At 36.6% G+C, this 17,688-nt stretch overlaps 1 protein-coding gene across 2 annotated transcripts in view; it reads left to right on the plus strand.

The window, feature by feature from the left end:
• Nucleotides 1-16,165, plus strand: part of PCNX4 (pecanex 4) — a 39,369-nt gene extending 23,204 nt beyond the window's left edge. For both annotated transcript variants that reach the window (XM_047862913.1, XM_047862914.1), the window contains 5 exons: nucleotides 3,344-3,704; nucleotides 6,933-7,036; nucleotides 10,110-11,146; nucleotides 11,518-11,704; nucleotides 15,285-16,165. In XM_047862913.1, coding sequence (XP_047718869.1) covers nucleotides 3,344-3,704; nucleotides 6,933-7,036; nucleotides 10,110-11,146; nucleotides 11,518-11,704; nucleotides 15,285-15,536 — 1,941 coding nt within the window. In that variant the 3' untranslated portion in view covers nucleotides 15,537-16,165. The remainder of the gene's footprint in view (nucleotides 1-3,343; nucleotides 3,705-6,932; nucleotides 7,037-10,109; nucleotides 11,147-11,517; nucleotides 11,705-15,284) is intronic.
• Nucleotides 16,166-17,688: the final 1,523 nt, after the last annotated feature.

Consider the following 17,688-nt stretch of genomic DNA (forward strand, 5'->3'; position numbering starts at 1 on the left):
ACTCAAATCCACAAATTACAAGATCATGACTTCAGCCAAAGTCGGACCCCTAATTGACTGAGCCACCCAGGTACCCCTTGATTTTTTTTTAATACTGATTTTGTGCCCTAAAACCTCACTTCTATTAGTTCTGTTAGATTTTTAGTGGATTCTTAAGACATTCTGTATATAAGATCATGTCATCTGCAAATTAGATATGGTAGAATTTTTTTTAAGGTTTTTATTTATTTATTTTGAGAGACAGAGAGTGGGAGAGGGGCCGAGAGAGAGGGAGAGAAAGAGAATCCCAGGAGGCTGTGCACTGACAGTGCAGAGCCTGACACAGGGCTCCAACTCACAAACCATGAGATCATGACCTCAGCTGATGTCAGATGCTTAACGGACTAAGCCAACCGGGTGTTCATAGTAGAGGTATTTTTTACTTATTTTCTAATCTAAATATCTTTCATCTCTTTTTCTTACCTAATTGCCCTGTCCAGAACCTCCAGTATAATGTTGAATAGAAGAGTGGACATCTTATGAGGAAAGCATATTCCATCATTCTCTATTAAGTTGATGTCATTCTTTTACCATTAGACATGATATCAGCTATTGTAGATGCTCTTTTTCAGGTTGACAGCTCCCTTCTATTTCTGGTTAATCTTTTTATCATGAAGGGTATTGGATTTTGTCTGATGCATTTTCTGTGTCTATTGAAATGGTCATGTGATTTTTGTCCTTTAATCTGTTAACATGGTATAATAAGTTGACTTCTGGTTGTTAAACCAATCTTGCATTCCAGGAATAAATCCCATTTGTTGTGATATATAATCCTGCTTATATGTTGCAGGATTTGTTAGCTAGTATTTTTGTGTGGTTAATATTTATATGTTATCTGTAGCTGTCTTTTCTTGTCATGTCTTTGGTTTAGATATCAAAATAACACTGACCTCATAGAATGAGTTAGGAATTTCATACTAGTTATTCTTAAATGTTTGATCATATTTGATATGTATCTTAAATATTTTGTAGTATGTGGTATTTTGTAATATGGAAGCTATCTGAGACAGTTTTTCTCTGTGGGTAGCTCTTAAGTTACAAATTCAATTTCTTGTTACAGGTCTATTCAGTTTTTCTATTTCTTCTTGAGTTGCTTTATGTTTTTCTAGGAACTTGTCAGTTTCATCTAAGTGATCAAATTTATCAGCATACAGTTCATAGTATTCTCTTATAATCCTTCTCATTTTTTTCTGTAAGATTGGTGGTAAAATTATCTCTTTCATTCCTGATTTTAGTAATTTGAGTCTTCTCTATTTTATTCTTGGTCAGTATAGCTAAAGGCCCGTCAGTTTTGTTGATCTCAAAAAACCAGCTTTTGGTCTCATTGATTTTCTCGATTTTTTAAAATAGTCTCTATTTTATTAATTTTTGTTAATCTTTATTATTAAAATTTTTTTTTAATGTTTATTTTTGAGAGACAGAGCGTGAGCAGGGGAGGGGCAGAAAGAGAAATGGAGACACAGAATCCAAAGCTGGCTCCAGACTCAGAGCTGTCAGCATAGAACCTGATGTGGGGCTCGAACTCACGAGCTGTGAGATCATGACCTGAGCTGAAGTTGGATGCTTAACCAGCTGAGCCACCCAGGCGCCCCTAATAATCTTTATTATTAACTTCCTTCTGCTTACTTGAGGATTAGTTTGCTCTTTGTTTTCTAGTTTTTAAGGTAGAAGAGTAGGTTATTGATTTAAGATATTTCTTCTACTAACATAGGCACTTAAAGCTAGCTATGAATTTCTCTCTGAATACTGTTTTAGCTGTATCACAAGTTTTGGCATATTGTGTTTTTATTTCATTCATCTCAAAATGTTTTCTCATTTTTGTGTGATGTCTTCTTTGATCCATTGGCTATTTAGCAATATGTCTTCTAATTTTTTTTAAGATTTTATTTTTAAGTAATCTCTGCACCCAATGTGGGGCTTGAATTTACAACCCCAAGATCAAGAGTTGCATGCTCTACGGGCACTAAGGAATCTACTCCTGAAATCATTGTTGCACTATATGCTAACTAATTTGGATGTAAATTAAAAAAAAAAGAAAAAGAGTTGCATCCTCTACCAATTGAGCAAGCCAGGTGCCCCAGCGATGTGTCTTTTAATTTCAAGATTTTTAAATTATTTATTTATTTCTGTTGTTGACTTCATTCTGTTTTAGTTAAAGAACATACTTTGCATGGTTTGTATGAACATACTTGGTATGATTTCAATCTATTAAGGTTTGTCTTAAGTTATGACTTCTGTTTCTTAATCTATAGAATACTCTCTAAAATAATGATAAATTAAGGATAGTTGCTTAATTATTTACCACTTCTGGTTCTCATGACTTAACAAGCATGTAATGCAAAACTTAGTCAACCTTAAGATCAAGGGGTGCCTGGGTGGCTCAGTCAGTTAAGCGGCTGACTTTGGCTCAGGTCATGATCTCGCGGTCCGTGAGTTCGAGCCCTGCGTCGGGCTCTGTGCTGACAGCTCAGAGCCTGGAGCCTGTTTCGGATTCTGTGTCTCCCTCTCTCTCTGCCCCTCCCCCATTCATGCTCTGTCTCTCTCTGTCTCAAAAATAAATAAACGTTAAAAAAAAAAAAAAAGATCTAGCTAGCACTCTATTGGTTCTCTTTAGTATTAGTTTTTTATAGAGAGCCCAAACTTTTATTTTTTCTCTCTCTTTTTTTTAAGTTTATTTATTTATTTTGAGTGAGAAAGAGCACACACATGTGTGAGCAGGGGAGTGGCAGACAGAGAAGGAGAGAGAGAATCCCAAGCAGCCTCCATGCTGTCAGCATAGAGCCCAATGAAGGGCTCACTTGATCCCACAAACTATGAGATCATGACCTGAGCCGAAATCAAGAGTCAGAGACTTAACTGACTGGGCCACCCAGGCACCCCGAGAGCCCAAACTTTTAAAAATGTAGACTCATGGGGCACCTGGGTAGCTCAGTCCTTTCAGTGACTGACTCTTGATTTTGGCTCAGATCACGATCTTGTGGTTCCTGGGTTCTAGCCCTGCATCAGGATGTGTGATGATGGTGCGGAACCTGCTTGGAATTCTCTCTCTCCCTCTCTCTCTGCCCTCCCCCATTCACACATGTTCTCTCTCTCTCAAAGAGAAGTAATTAATTAATTAAAAATAAATAAATGTGGACTCATTTATTACTTGTGAGGTTGGAGAAAATTATAACAAGTATCTCATACAAGAGCTATTTCCTCAAAAATATTGCAGCAATAATAAAATCATACAGTTTTTCTTACATGACCTTGAAAATTCATGAAGTCTTTAAGAATAAAAAAAATCATTTTTCCATCTCTGCAGGTTGGTATCATGCGTGATCGTCTGATTCAGTTCATCTCTAAACTGCAGTTTGCCGTGACTGTACTTTTTGCATCGTGGACTGAGAAAAAACGTCGGAAGTCCACCACCACTTTATGTATCCTCAACATTGTCTTCTCTCCATTTGTGCTGGTCTTCATAGTTTTTTCTACACTACTCTCCTCTCCATTACTCCCCCTCTTCACCCTTCCTCTGTTCTTGGTGGGCTTTCCCCGACCTGTTCAGAGTTGGCCAGGAGCAGTGGGCACCACAGCCTGCATGTGTGCAGATACAGTATACTACTACCAGATGGTCCCACATTTGACCACTGCACTGCAGTCTGCAATGGCAGCTGGAAGTTTAGGTAAGTAAATGGGCTGTGCTCACAAAATCTTCACCAATGTATTTAAAGTACAAAAAAATGAATATACAGAAAAAGTCTTTTGATCCAACCATTATATACATTCTAATACTATGATATATGCCAGAAGGACTAAATATGAAATAGAAGTGTATATCTTGCTTCTTATTTTGAGGTGTAAATAAAGTCACAAAATAAGAATAATAAGGGAAAATTTCATCAAGGTGATTTGACAGTTTTTTTAAAACATTTTCTTGGATAAAATCAGGTTATGGTCCTACCACTGAAACATGAAAAAACCTTATCTACCAGAACTTCCATGAATCTATAGTGAGTTCACATCAAGCAAATGCAATGGCTTAGATCCATAAAGATTAAAAACTAGCTTTATGTAATATCAGATTGAAGGGTTTAAGGGAGTTTGTTCATACCTTATTAGTGATTGTATAACAATGTAAGCAGTCTGATGAGGTTACAGGGCAAGATGACAAAAGCTATGGCCAATGATCAGTAGCCTCCCAAAATGAAATACTTTGCAAATATCAGCAAGAAAAAATATTTTTGATGAGGATAAACTAATTTTATGAGTTAATGCTTTCATTGTACACTAACTAAAAATTCAACTATATTGCACTTCTTGAGGTTGGTTTTAGATAAAGTACAAGCTGATGCCAGAGGTGTGTTATCTCCTACCATTATTTACCTTAGCCCTTGAAACTTGTTTTAGAAATATCTAGTGACATCTTGGCAAACTGGTTCTAGGCAGAAGGTTAATTTCAAATCAGAATTTTTTTTTAGTGTATTTATTTATTTTTGAGAGCATGCACCTGAGTTGGGGAGGGGCAGAGAGAGAATCCCAGGCAGGCTCCACACTGTCAGTGCAGAGCCCGATGCTGGGCTTGAATTCAAACCGTGAGATTATTACCTGAGCCAAAATCAAGAGTCAGACGCTTAACCAACTGAGCCACCCAGGCACTCCTCAAATTAGAATTTTAATGAAATACTTACTTGGATTGAATTTCCTAATTATTTGTTATCTAAAATATGTGAGGTGTGGCGTCTAGGTGGCTCAGTCAGTTAAACGTCCGACTTTGGCTCAGGTCATAATCTCACAGTTCATGAGTTTGAGCCCCACATTGGGCTCTGTGCTGACAGCTCAGAGCCTAGAACCTGCTTGGGATTCTGTGTCTCCCTCTTTCTCTGCCCCTCCCCCTCTCACGGTCTGTCTCTCTCTCAAAAATAAACATTAAAAAAATTTTTAAATAAAATATGTGAACTAATTTAGGAAAAACTTTGTAGTATACATTTTTTTTATTAAAAAAATTTGTTAACGTTACTTATTTTTGAGAGACAGAGAGAGACGGCACGAGCAGGGAAGACACAGCAGAGAGAGACACAGAATCTGAAACAGGCTGCAGGCTCCGAGCTGTCAGCACAGAGCCCAACGCAGGGCTCAAACCCATAAACTGTGAGATCATTACCAGAGCTGAAGTCGGATGCTTAACCAACTGAGCCACCCAGGAGCCCCATGTAGTACAAATTTTTTAATGAATAATCATTTTTTTCTTTTTCATAGGAAGTATTCTACATTTTTAATCTTTTCATCCAGTTTGAATTAATGTTTATAATACTATGCCACTTTAAAAAATACCTGAGGCTTGACTCACATTTGAAGTAATAAATAACTTAGCAGTAAGGTAGAAATGATACTTTATTATCAAATCAGTTACATTCAGCCAAGAGTGTGTCATAAAGTATTCCTGGTGGGGCTGGGGGGCAGTGGTAAAGAATGCAGTAACATTTCACACACATCTGATTGGCAGAAATATAGAAGTTAGACATTACCAAGTACTGGCTGGGGTATGAGGAACAGGAATTTTCTGGAATTTGCTGGAAGGGAATATAAATTCATACAACCACCTTGAAGGGTAAACTAATAGTATGTAGTAAAGTAAAGATACACATATCCTGTGGCCTAGGGATTCAGTTTTAGATTCCATAGTTCTAATTAGATTCTAATTGTGGAGAAACTCTTGCACATGTGTTCTGGGGGTTCCAAAGATTACTAAGGTTTGATGATTTACTAAGAGGACTCACAGAGCTCAGTGTATATTTGTATTCACAGCTAAGGTTTATTACAGCAAAAGGCTGCAGAACAAAATCAAGAAAAGTTATATGGGGTAAGACATGGTGCAAGCTTCCAGATGTCCTCTCCCGATGGAGTCACACAGAACATGCTTAAGACCCCACGCACATGTTGTCACAACATGTGTGGTATGGTGACTACCAGTTATTTGGGCTTTTACTGGGGCTTTGTCATGTAGGCACCTTCTGCCTAACATGTACCAAAATTCCAGACTCACAGAAGGAAAGCAAGTATTCAGTAGAAACTGCATTGTTTGCACAAACTGTTTAGACACAATGAGACTTTTATCAGGGAGAATGGTGAGGATTCTTCTGAAATACAAGTTCCCAGGTGCCAGCCATCAGCCAGTTTTGTAAGCAGGACTTTCAAAGGGTAGCAGTCAGTTCTCCTGTGTTAACTCTTTACTGCACAATACGTTGTGTAAGCAGACTTGCACAAAGATAATTTCTGCAGTATTATTACATAATAGAGAAAAATTAGAACAATATGGATATAGTTATTAACATGGAAATGAATATTCAAATTTAGCTATATTCATACAATGAATTCTCAACCACAGGTACAATTAATGACTTTTAAGCTATTTGCAGTCAACATGGTCAAATCTCAGAGACATAATGTTGAGAGAAAACTAATTTCTAAAGGTTTTGTACAAGTGTGGCAGGTAGCATTGTATGTAAATTTTAATACCACAAAACATCTTTATATGTGTGTTTATAAAAATGTCCAAAATGCTTTAAATAATGTGAAGTTGGCTTTTATACATTTAATATTTATCCTACTATATTTAACATGTATTTAGGATTTTATATAACATAGGTTCTAATCTGTTGTTTCTCTGAAAAATATATCCTTGAATTTTTATGTATTATCACCTATAAATTTTCTCTTCTGTCCCTGTTCCTATAAAGACCTTAATTTAATGCCTCCTAATATGCAATGAATAATTGTTTCTATTCTTGACATGAAGACAGCATAAAAGGAGCTATGAATTAGTTCCAAGAGTGTTACCAATTTTGAAAATTCACATGGCAAAATAAAGCAAGCTTGAATATTACTTACTTTTTTTTTCTAATTTGTTTTAGGTCTCCTCTTACCTGGGTCTCATTACTTGGGCCGTTTTCAGGATCGTTTAATATGGATAATGATTCTAGAATGTGGCTATACTTACTGCTGTATTAACATTAAGGTCAATGTACATTTGAAACCTCTAGTTTTTTTATAGTACATGTGTAAAATTTTACCTCTTATAGACACATCATACACTGAATAGCTGAATTTAAGAGTATCAATTAATTACCTGTGAAAACACCTAAGGATTTTTAAAGTATATTTCAATGAGCACATATTGATAGGTAGACTAGTACTGATTGTTTAATAGAGCATAGTAACAAAATATTGCCAGCCCCCTTTTTGTCTGGACCTATTCTTTTTATCCCTACTTGGTTGAGCATCTCAAAAGTGTGACTCAGTAATATTTTTTCCCTATATTATATATGCATTCTCAACTTAATAAAAAAACCTCTTCTGATCCTTACTACCCTACCTGCTACAGCATGTTTTTCTCTTCTTTTTAAAACAAAATTTTTTAAAACAATTGCTTATAATCAAATCTCAAATTTCTTTTCTCCTATCTCTCTTCAACTTACTCTAGGTTTTTGACCCTATTACCTATTACTGTACCAAAACTGCTCTTGTCAATGTCTCCAGTGGCTATCACATTGGTAAATCCAATGATCAGTTCTCAGTGATCTCAATGATCTGGTCTTGTTTGACCTGTCTTTAGCATTTGACACAGTCTATGTCTTCTTTTTGCTTATTTCATGGGTCATTCCTTGTCAGCCTCCTTTGACGGTTCCTTCTCTTTTCCTTGATCTCTTGACATCAGATGACCTCAACATCAGAGTACGCCAGAGCCCAGCAGTCCTTGGTGACAACTCCATCCTTCTGATTGCTCAGCCCCAAAACATTTGAACTTTAGTCCAGTGACATTTCACACCTGTTTACTTCTATGTCCTGTATGCAGTCCAACAAGAAATCCTGTTGGCTCTGTCGTTAAGCCATATCCTATATCCTACCACTACTCATCACCCTGCTATTAGCTGTCTTTATCTCTTTTCTGGGTAATTGCAATAGTCTCCTAATTGGTCTCCCCACTTCTACCTGTGCCTCTCTCTTGTCTGTTCTCAACTAGAGTGATCTTTATAAATTCTAAGTCAGATCATGTCACTTCTCTACTCAAAACCCTACAGTAAATCTTTTTTTTTTTTTTTTTTTTTTAATTCAGAGTAAAAGCCAGGGCCTTGAATGGTCAGTCTCCCTATTTCCTCTTGGCCTCATCTACTACTTGAATCCTCTCAATTGTACTCACACAGTCAACTCCCTTACCACCTTCAAGTCTTTGCTCAAATGTCACCTTCTCAGTGAAGTGTACTATGGCTCTCCCATATATTCCCATATATATTCCCACTACCATCCAGCACTCCTAGTCCTCCTTGGCTTGCTTTACTTTTTCTTTATTTTCATAGCACTTATACCTTCAAACAAACTATGTAATTTACTTATTATTTTCATTGTTGACTGTATTCCTTTACTCTCTAATGTAAGTGTCACAAGGGCAGGGATCTCCGTTTCAAGGGGTATATCCTAAGCCCCTGGAACAGTGTCTGTCTGGCACATAATAGGCCTGTGGTAAATATTTGTTGAATGAATAATGAATGAATGAATTTTTTTGTCTTAGCACAGACTGGATAAAATTGCTGGTGACTAAAAAACTTTTTCTTTAGCTCATTGGTTCTCAAATTCAGTTCCCCAGATTAGTAATATTAACATCTACTGGAACTTGTTAGAAATGGACATTCTTGGTCACCACCTCAGACCTCCTGAATCAGAAACTCTAGAGGAGGACCCAGCAATCTGTGTTTTAACTGACCCACGGTGATTCTGACTCAACTAAAGTTTGAGAACCTAGTCTAACCTGTACAAATAGAAGGCAAAAATCCATGCAAAATATTGAAGGCATTTTCATTGCTTCATTTAGGCTCTATTTTTAAAATGGGATGCTTTATAATACCTAATAATTTGGGTCCTTTATTGCTCTTTTGTGGTCTGTTATACATGTAGTGTAAAGATACACTTTTCAGTGGCAATCTTTGTTTCTTTTTCATTTTTTCAGACACAACATGGCTTAGTGCCATCTTATCAACATTTATATGTTCTATGCTTTAAATATTACAAAGCACTTTTATTACTTAAATCTTCACACCCCTGTGTGCTAGGATTATTTTTCTTTGAAAGAGAGGAAAAGGAATCTCCAGATAAGTGACCTACTCAAGGTTAAGTACTAGCACCTGGTAGAGCCATGATTTTAAGATGGGTTTTGATGTCACATTCCATGTTCTTTCCCTGGATCCTAATACACCCTGACAGCATCGCCTTTTACTAAAGGCACTGGTAGTTTTGTAAAAATGTGTAAATAAACAACAATATTAATAATAATATAAACAGTGACTTCGTGCATCCTCTTCAAGGGATTCCTTCTAGGAAAGTAATAAAAATGTGTTTAAAATTCATGCAATAAAATAAAATAAAATTCATATAAAAACATTCATAATATTCATTTTATCAACATATATTTGTTGCATACCTGCTGTATGCCAAGTACTGGTTTAGGCACTGCAGATATAATAGTAACCAAAAGATAGCTGTTGTATGGAATTTACATTATAGTTGGAGGAGACAATAACTGAATACATAAATCTGTATGATAATGAGGATGTTATTATAATCAAAAAACTGGAACAGGAAAATAGTTGAATCAGTTATGGCATATCCATACAATAGAATAATGTTCTCATAAAGTTAGGATACAAAACTACTGTATATACTATATAATTCCAGTTTTTCCTTTTGCCCTCTAAAAAAATGTTTATATTTAAAAAACTTTGTGATTCAACCTCAACTGTACATACCTATAGTCTTTAAAAATTGTGGTTATAGTCAAATTGTTTTGCCAGTTTCTAGTGGCATCTCTATGATTTCTTTTAAAATAGTAGCACTATTTTTCATCTCTATATGCAACAACAAATTGCTAAAGTACTAATAAGTTTGAGTGAAGGTGTAGCTCTTGAGTTAAAGAGGTTTTTTTTGCATTTTCCATATTTTCATTATGAGAATCCAATCCACGGGCATATACAAAAGTAGTTGCTTTTTTCTATGTAATAAGTACTCATAAACTCAAGTACTTTTTATCTCATCTTTAGGGCTTAGAATTGCAAGAGACATCCTGTCATACTGCTGAAGCTCAAAGAGTTGATGAAGTTTTTCAAAGTGCCTTTGAACAAGAATATGCAAGAGTATGTTCTGTTAATGAACACTTTGGAAATGTCTTGACACCCTGTATTCTTTTGCCAGTAAAACTCTATTCTGATGCCAGGAATGTTCTATCTGGCATAATCGATTCTCATGATAACTTAAAAGAATTTAAAGGTGACCTTATTAAGGTACTAGTGTGGATACTTCTTCAACACTGTTCCAGAAGGCCCAGCATGCAGGAGGTTATTCACAAAACTGAAAATAAAGGGAAAGAATCTCTAATAATCCTGCCTGCTTTGAATGCTTCACCACAAACCCAATCCCTAGAAGACACAGATAGTTTAAATTCAGAAATTTTGGATGATTGGCCTGATGATAATGTTTTTGGTGATGAGCCAACTATCAAAAAAGGAAAAGAAGAAAAAGATCAATTGAAAGTTGTACCAGGTGTAAATTTGCCTATTCCAGGATCAGTAGAATCACAGGGGGTCGGTGATCATTCAGTAGGCACAGTTCCTGAAAATAATCTTTACAAGGCAGTTATATTGGGATACCCTGTTGTTGACAAAGGAAAACAAGAAGATGTGGCATATATCCCTCTCATGGAGTTCAGTTGTTCTCATTCTCACTTGTTAAGCTTACCTGAAGAGTGGACGTCTAACTGTTTGCCTAACTCCAAAATGAGGGAGATGAGCTCATTATTTCCAGAAGAGTGGTACCAGTTTGTTTTAAAGCAGTTGGAATGTTTTCATTCAGAAGAAAATGCCTCAAATGTACTGGAAGAAATCGCAAAGGACAGAGTTTTAAGAGACTTTTATGTTCATGCCGTAATGACTTGTTATTTTAGTTTATTTGGAGTAGATACTATGGTTCCCAGTCCTGGTCATATATTGAGAGTTTATAGTGGTGTTTTGCCTTGGTCCCTCGCCTTGGATTGGCTTACAGAAAAGCCGGAACTGTTCCAACTAGCACTGAAAGCTTTCAGGTAATTTATTTTGATTATATACCAATTGTAACTGGCAGAAAAATGATTTTTCAAATAACCTAGAAGGAGGAACTTTTTCTAATTGTAAAAAATAATCACTTTCCTAAAAAAAACAAATGCTTAGTACGTATAGTGATTATATCAAGAGTACTTTAATTTCTACATCCTTTTATTTATGTGGAGAACCTATTTTTCGTATGGCTTATTGAATTTCTTCATTTTCACTTCACTCCATCATTTCTCTCTGAAATATGTAGGATTTTAGTTCAATGTCTTAAGAATATTGATTGAATAAAATCTATTTTGTCTATAAAGTGGATTTTATAAATTTTATTAAAAATTTTAAAATTCTTTGTTTCTCCATTTTTAAGGTATACTCTGAAACTCATGATTGATAAAGCAAGTTTAGGTCCAATAGAAGACTTTAAAGAGCTGACTAACTGCCTTGAAGAATATGAAACTGACTGGTACATTGGTTTGGTATCTGATGAAAAGTGGAAGGAAGCAGTTGTACAAGAAAAACCATACTTGTTTTCTCTGGGGTATGACTCTAATATGGTAAGGTTAAAAATGTGTTGTTGTTGTTTTTTTAATTTTTTTTTTTAACGTTTATTTATTTTTGAGACAGAGAGAGACAGAGCATGAACGGGGAAGGGGCAGAGAGAGAGAGGGAGACACAGAATCGGAAACAGGCTCCAGGCTCTGAGCCATCAGCCCAGAGCCCGACACAGGGCTTGAACTCACAGACCACGAGATCGTGACCTGAGCTGAAGTCGGACGCTTAACCGACTGCGCCACCCAGGCGCCCCTAAAAATGTGTTTTTAAACATTTCATATATTAGCCTTAAGGAATGGAAACCAGTTATAAAGTACTTGAACTAAGTGATGGAGATATAACATTCTGGGATGGATATATTAATCATATTATTAAAGTATTTGTAGTCATGACTTTATGGCCCACATAGTACAATCCTAGAATGACTGGTTATTTACTTTTGCAAACCTAATTAAAAATGTGTGGCCATTGTGCAGTAACTGACCTATAGGATAGCCAAGTAAAGTTCATTTAATTTACTATAGCATATTTGACTAAACGGATTAGATTCCTATGCCAAATTTGAGTATCACTTTGGATTGGACTCCTAGAAGAAAAACTAATTTATAAGTGGCAAAGCATTCCTTTTGCCACCATCCATGTTTTATTTGAAGCAAATCTAACCTGTGAAAATTCAGGGAGACTCCAAATAATGACTTTTTTTTTTTTTTTAAAGAAAATAGTGCCTGTTTTCATTACATTTAAAATGTTATCAAGTGTGCACAATATGAGTCAATGTTACATGCTCATTGTAGGCTTCACACCTGGCATTGCAGGTTAGGGAGCTTCACAGATGTGCTCCCAATCAAAAATGATGAAAGTTACATTGAAAAACCATTTAAAGACTTGGAAATGGTGCTAAGGGCATATAGCAAATGAAGAAACATTTATTCAAGAGTACTAACTAAAACCCAGTAAGAACAGTGAGAGACTGCAGTATTTGAACCAAGACCCATTCCTTCCCAACTCAGCAAGACAAGCTCTGCTCGCATTGATACAGTCAAGAAGGGTTCCCTCTCACTTCAGCTCCTGGTTGGAGGACTGTTTTCCTGGGAGAGGCAGGGCTTCAGCACTTCTTACCTTACTTCCAGCTACCTGTTGTGAGGCTAGGTTCTGGGCATGTGTGGTCAAGAGGTGAGAACTCCTTTCTGGCCAACCTATCTCTTTGGATGGAGGCTTTACTCTGGACTTCGTGCCACTGAGAATAACGGGGACCTGACCACCCTTACCTGCTTGGCAGGTGGAAGTTCCACACTGGGAGAGGCAAACCAGGAAGACCTGAGGTTACTGCCCTTCTTCTATGTCCTAAAGCAGAGCTGTCTCTCAGAAGAGAGACATGCCATTATCTCACCCCCAGATAAAGAGCTCTGGCTCTCAGATTTTCCCCAGTGGGAGATGCAGATCATTAAAAAAGAGAGATCTCTACATCTCTTCCCAAAGGAAATTATTTTATCTGCAACAGTGTGGAGACATTGACACCTAAGATGCTCTCAAAAACAACGGAGCTTGTGGTAAAAAGTAATTAAGGGATTGGGGCACCTGGGTGGCTCAGTTGGCTGATGAGTGAGTTTGAGCCCCACATCGGGCTCTGCACTGGCAAAGCGGAGCCTGCTTAGGATTCTCTGTGTCCCTCTCTCTCTCTCTGCCCCTCCTCTGTTCATGCTCTCTCTCAAAAATAAATAAAGCATTAAAAAAAAGGTCATTAAGGGGCTATTGGTAAACTTGTTAGAGATATAGACTAAACTGTAGGCTGGGTAGATGAACAAAACCAGGGAAAGAAACCATAGAGAAGAGCCTTCCTGTGATCAAAAATGGGAGTCAAGCTTAATTGGGTCAATCTGTGAAGCGATTTACATTGCAGGTCATTGTTGAAAACAAAGCAGCTGCCTGGCAATCATAGGAGCTTATTAGCAGCTGGGTGTGAGCACTTGCTAGATGGAGAGAGCCCTGCTAAACCCATTGCCATCTCATGGTAACTGGGGACACTCACAGGCTGCACTCCCTGAGGAACCACATCAAAGGCTTCACACTTGTGGGAGAGGTAGGGATTAACTTCACTAAGGTCAGTCAGCCACTCACTAAACTAAGCAAGTAACAGTAACATTATAACATTATATAACACTGAAAACATGCAAACAAAACAAAAATAAATAGGACTTCATCAAAAGTAAAAACTTTTGTGCTTCAAAAGACACCATCAAGAGAGTGAAAAAACAACTCAGAATGGGGAAAACATTTGCATATATCTGATAAGGGACTTGTTACTAGAATATTTAAAGAACTCTTACAACTCAATAATAAAAAAAATTTTTATTTAAAATCTGAGCAAATTATAAAATGAGCACAGGATCTCTATAGATATTTCTTCAAAAGGAGATATACAAATGGGTCAATAATAAGCCAATGAAAAGATGTTCAACATCATTTGTCTTGAGAGAAATGCAAATCAAAACCACAATGAGGTATCACTTCATACAAGGACATACTATGATGGCTGAAATCAAAAAGGCAGATAATACCTGTTGGATGAGAATATGGAGAATTAGAACTCTCATACGGTGCTGGCAGAAATGTAAAGTGGTACAACATTCAGAAAACATTCTAGCAGTTTCTTAAATGATTAAACTTAGAGTTACCATTTGACTCAGTAATTCCACTCCTAGGTATATACCCAAGAGAAATGAAAGCATAGATCCACATAGAAACTTGTACATGGATATTTATGGCAGCATTATTTATGACTGACAAAGGGTGGAAACAACCCAACTATCCATCACGTGATGAATGAATAAGTAAATTGTGGTTTATCCATACAATGGAATATTAGTCCACCATAAAAAGGAATGAAGTACTAACACATGTTGCAACATTAACGAACCTTGAAAACATAATGCTAAGAAGCCAGTCCCAAAGACCACATAGTATATGATTCCTTTCATATGAAATTTCCACAGAAGACAAAACTATAGAGATAGAAAGTACATTAGTGTTTGCTTATGACTGGGAGAATGAAGGGATAGGAGGGTGATAGCTAAAGAGTACAAGATTTCTTTTTGAGGTCATGAAAATGTCCTGAAGTCATGGAGATAGTTGTATACATTTGAATATACTAAAAAACTACTGAATCACACACTTTATATGAATAAATTGTATGGAAATGTGAATTATATCTCAATAAAGCTATTTTTAAAAAGAGCCTATTGTGTGATTGTCCAATGACTAGGATTTATGACTTAGGCATTGTTGAGGCCAGATAGGGTGAAGGAATAGAAAAGGAAACGAAATAGAAGTAGCTGAGATTTTGTCATTTGGGTCATTGAATGAATGGCTATCATTTCAAGCTTATTCAGAGAGCTACCAAAGAGAGGTGATTCTTGATTCTGAAGACAAGCAACTCATGTGTACGTTTTAATACACCACTTTCTGTTTAAGTTTGCCTAAGCACAATGGAATTTTTTTCTAAGTTTATAAATAAAATGTAATGACCTGAACATAATCTCTTTTTTTTCTTCTTCTTTCCTGTCCCCCTTTTATACTTTAAAGGGAGTTTACACTGGGAGAGTACTTAGCCTTCAAGAATTGCTGGTCCAAGTTGGGAAGTTAAATGCTGAAGCTGTTAGAGGCCAGTGGGCCAATCTTTCCTGGGAATTGCTTTATGCCACAAACGATGATGAGGAACGATACAGTATCCAAGCTCATCCACTACTTTTGAGAAACCTTACAGTACAAGCAGCTGATCCTCCCCTGGGATATCCAGTTTATTCTTCAAAACCTCTCCACATACATTTGTATTAGAGCCCATTTTGACTTGTAAACGTATTGTCATCACATGAGATGGGTTTTGTTTTTTTTTTTTTTCCATTCTAGAAAAGTAACAATGTGATTCCTCATAACTTCACTGGACTTCTCTCTCTTCCTCCAAGTCCGATGCCTGAGAAAAGCTAAGCTCTGTAAAGTTGACTCTCTTAGCTATCTTAATGGTTAAAAAAATCAAACTTGATCTGACATGAAAGTTAGAGCTAGTCGGCCAGTATTTGTGCCCTGTGGATTGTGGTAGGCTTTAGCAAATATAAAACATTTGTGTAAGATTAGATAATGAATTTTTTAATGCCTTCTTAAATATGTGGTAGGTGACTTGCCTTATGGAAGTCAGCAGCTATGTGATTTTTACGTACTCAGAAGACACACATACGTATCAGTGCTTTTAAGTAATGGTAATGGATCCTATTGAAAGTTGCAAAATGTATATATATTTATTTGAAATACTAAATTTTATAGTATTTTCAAAGTTAATGCCGTTTTAACATTTAACATGGTCTAAGTATTTTCATATAATCTATTCATTTTCTTTTCATATACTTCAATTCAGAAACCTTAAAAGCCTTTAGTAAAATCTCTTACAATAAAATATTTTCTTTTCCTTTCCCTGTATCCTTTTGATATACATGAAAGAAACTGGGTTTAACTTGTTTTTCAGGATTAATAGTGTTTGGTTACAACATAATGAGTTCACTACTAGAGGGCATTCTGTTGATCTGGCTCCTTAAGCATTTCTTTTTTCTTTTCTTTTTTTTTTAATGTTTATTTATTTATTTATTTTTTTTTAATTTTTTTTTTTTTTAACGTTTATTTATTTTTGGGACAGAGAGAGATGACAGAGCATGAATGGGGGAGGGGCAGAGAGAGAGGGAGACACAGAATTGGAAACAGGCTCCAGGCTCTGAGCCATCAGCCCAGAGCCTGACGCGGGGCTCGAACTCACGGACCGCAAGATCGTGACCTGGCTGAAGCCGGACGCTTAACCGACTGCGCCACCCAGGCGCCCCAATGTTTATTTATTTTTGAGAGAGAGAGAGAGAGACACAGAATCCGAAGCAGGCTCCAGGATCCGAGCTGTCTGCACAGAGCCTGAGGCAGTGCTTGACCTCACAAATTGCAAGATCACGACCTGAGCCAAAGTCGGTCGCCCAAACAGACTGAGCCATCGGGGCACCCCAGGCATTTCTTTTCAGTTGAATATACTGCTTCTGAAGAATGATTTACCCAATAGGACTAATGGGCACTAGTGTTGTAGGTATCTGAACTAAAGACTGAAAGAAATGGTAGAAAAATTTTCATAACATCAGGATATTCATTCTTTTGCTGCTTATAGATACAGAGAAAAGATTGGTGGTTGCATGAGGAGGGTGGTGGGAGATGAAATGGGTGAAGGGGATCAAAAAGTATAAACTTCCAGTTATAAAATATATAATGTATATATATATATATATATATATATAAATATATAATGTACAGCACGGTGACTATAGTTAATACTGTATCACTCATCTGAATGCTGTTAAGAGTAGCTCTTAAAAGTTCTCATCACAAGAAAAATTTTTGTTAAGTGTGACAGATGTTGATTTACTGTGGTGATCATTTCACAATATATACAAATGTTAAATCATTATGTACGTCTGAAACTAATGTTATCTGTCAGTGATAGCTCAATTAAAAAATATAGTTAAGTTGGGGCGCCTGGATGGCTCAGTCAGTTAAGTGTCCTACTTCGGCTCAGGCCATGATCTCAGTTTGTGAGTTCAAGCCCCCTGTTGGACTCTGTGCTGACAGCTCGGAGCCTGGAGCCTGCTTCAGATTCTGTGTCTCCCTCTCTCTCTGCCCCTACCCTGCTCGTGCTCTGTGTCTCTCAAAAATAAATAAACATGATCAATGTAGCCAATAAAGATATTAAAACATGCTTCCAAGGTCGTCCCTTTGGAAAAACATACATGTGGATTTGCTTTATTGTCTAATTCGATAATAATAAGATTTAAGATAAGGGATGATGAAATTTTCTTTGATCTTTAGCCTTAAGATTCACAAATCTTAATAGAAAACAATACTGACTCTTGCTTCAGAGAATGACCTTGGAAGTTGATTAAAAATCATTATAAGGTTTTATTTTTCT

The sequence above is a fragment of the Prionailurus viverrinus genome, chromosome B3, assembly GCF_022837055.1.
Source record: "Prionailurus viverrinus isolate Anna chromosome B3, UM_Priviv_1.0, whole genome shotgun sequence".
NCBI classification, from domain to species: domain Eukaryota; kingdom Metazoa; phylum Chordata; class Mammalia; order Carnivora; family Felidae; genus Prionailurus; species Prionailurus viverrinus.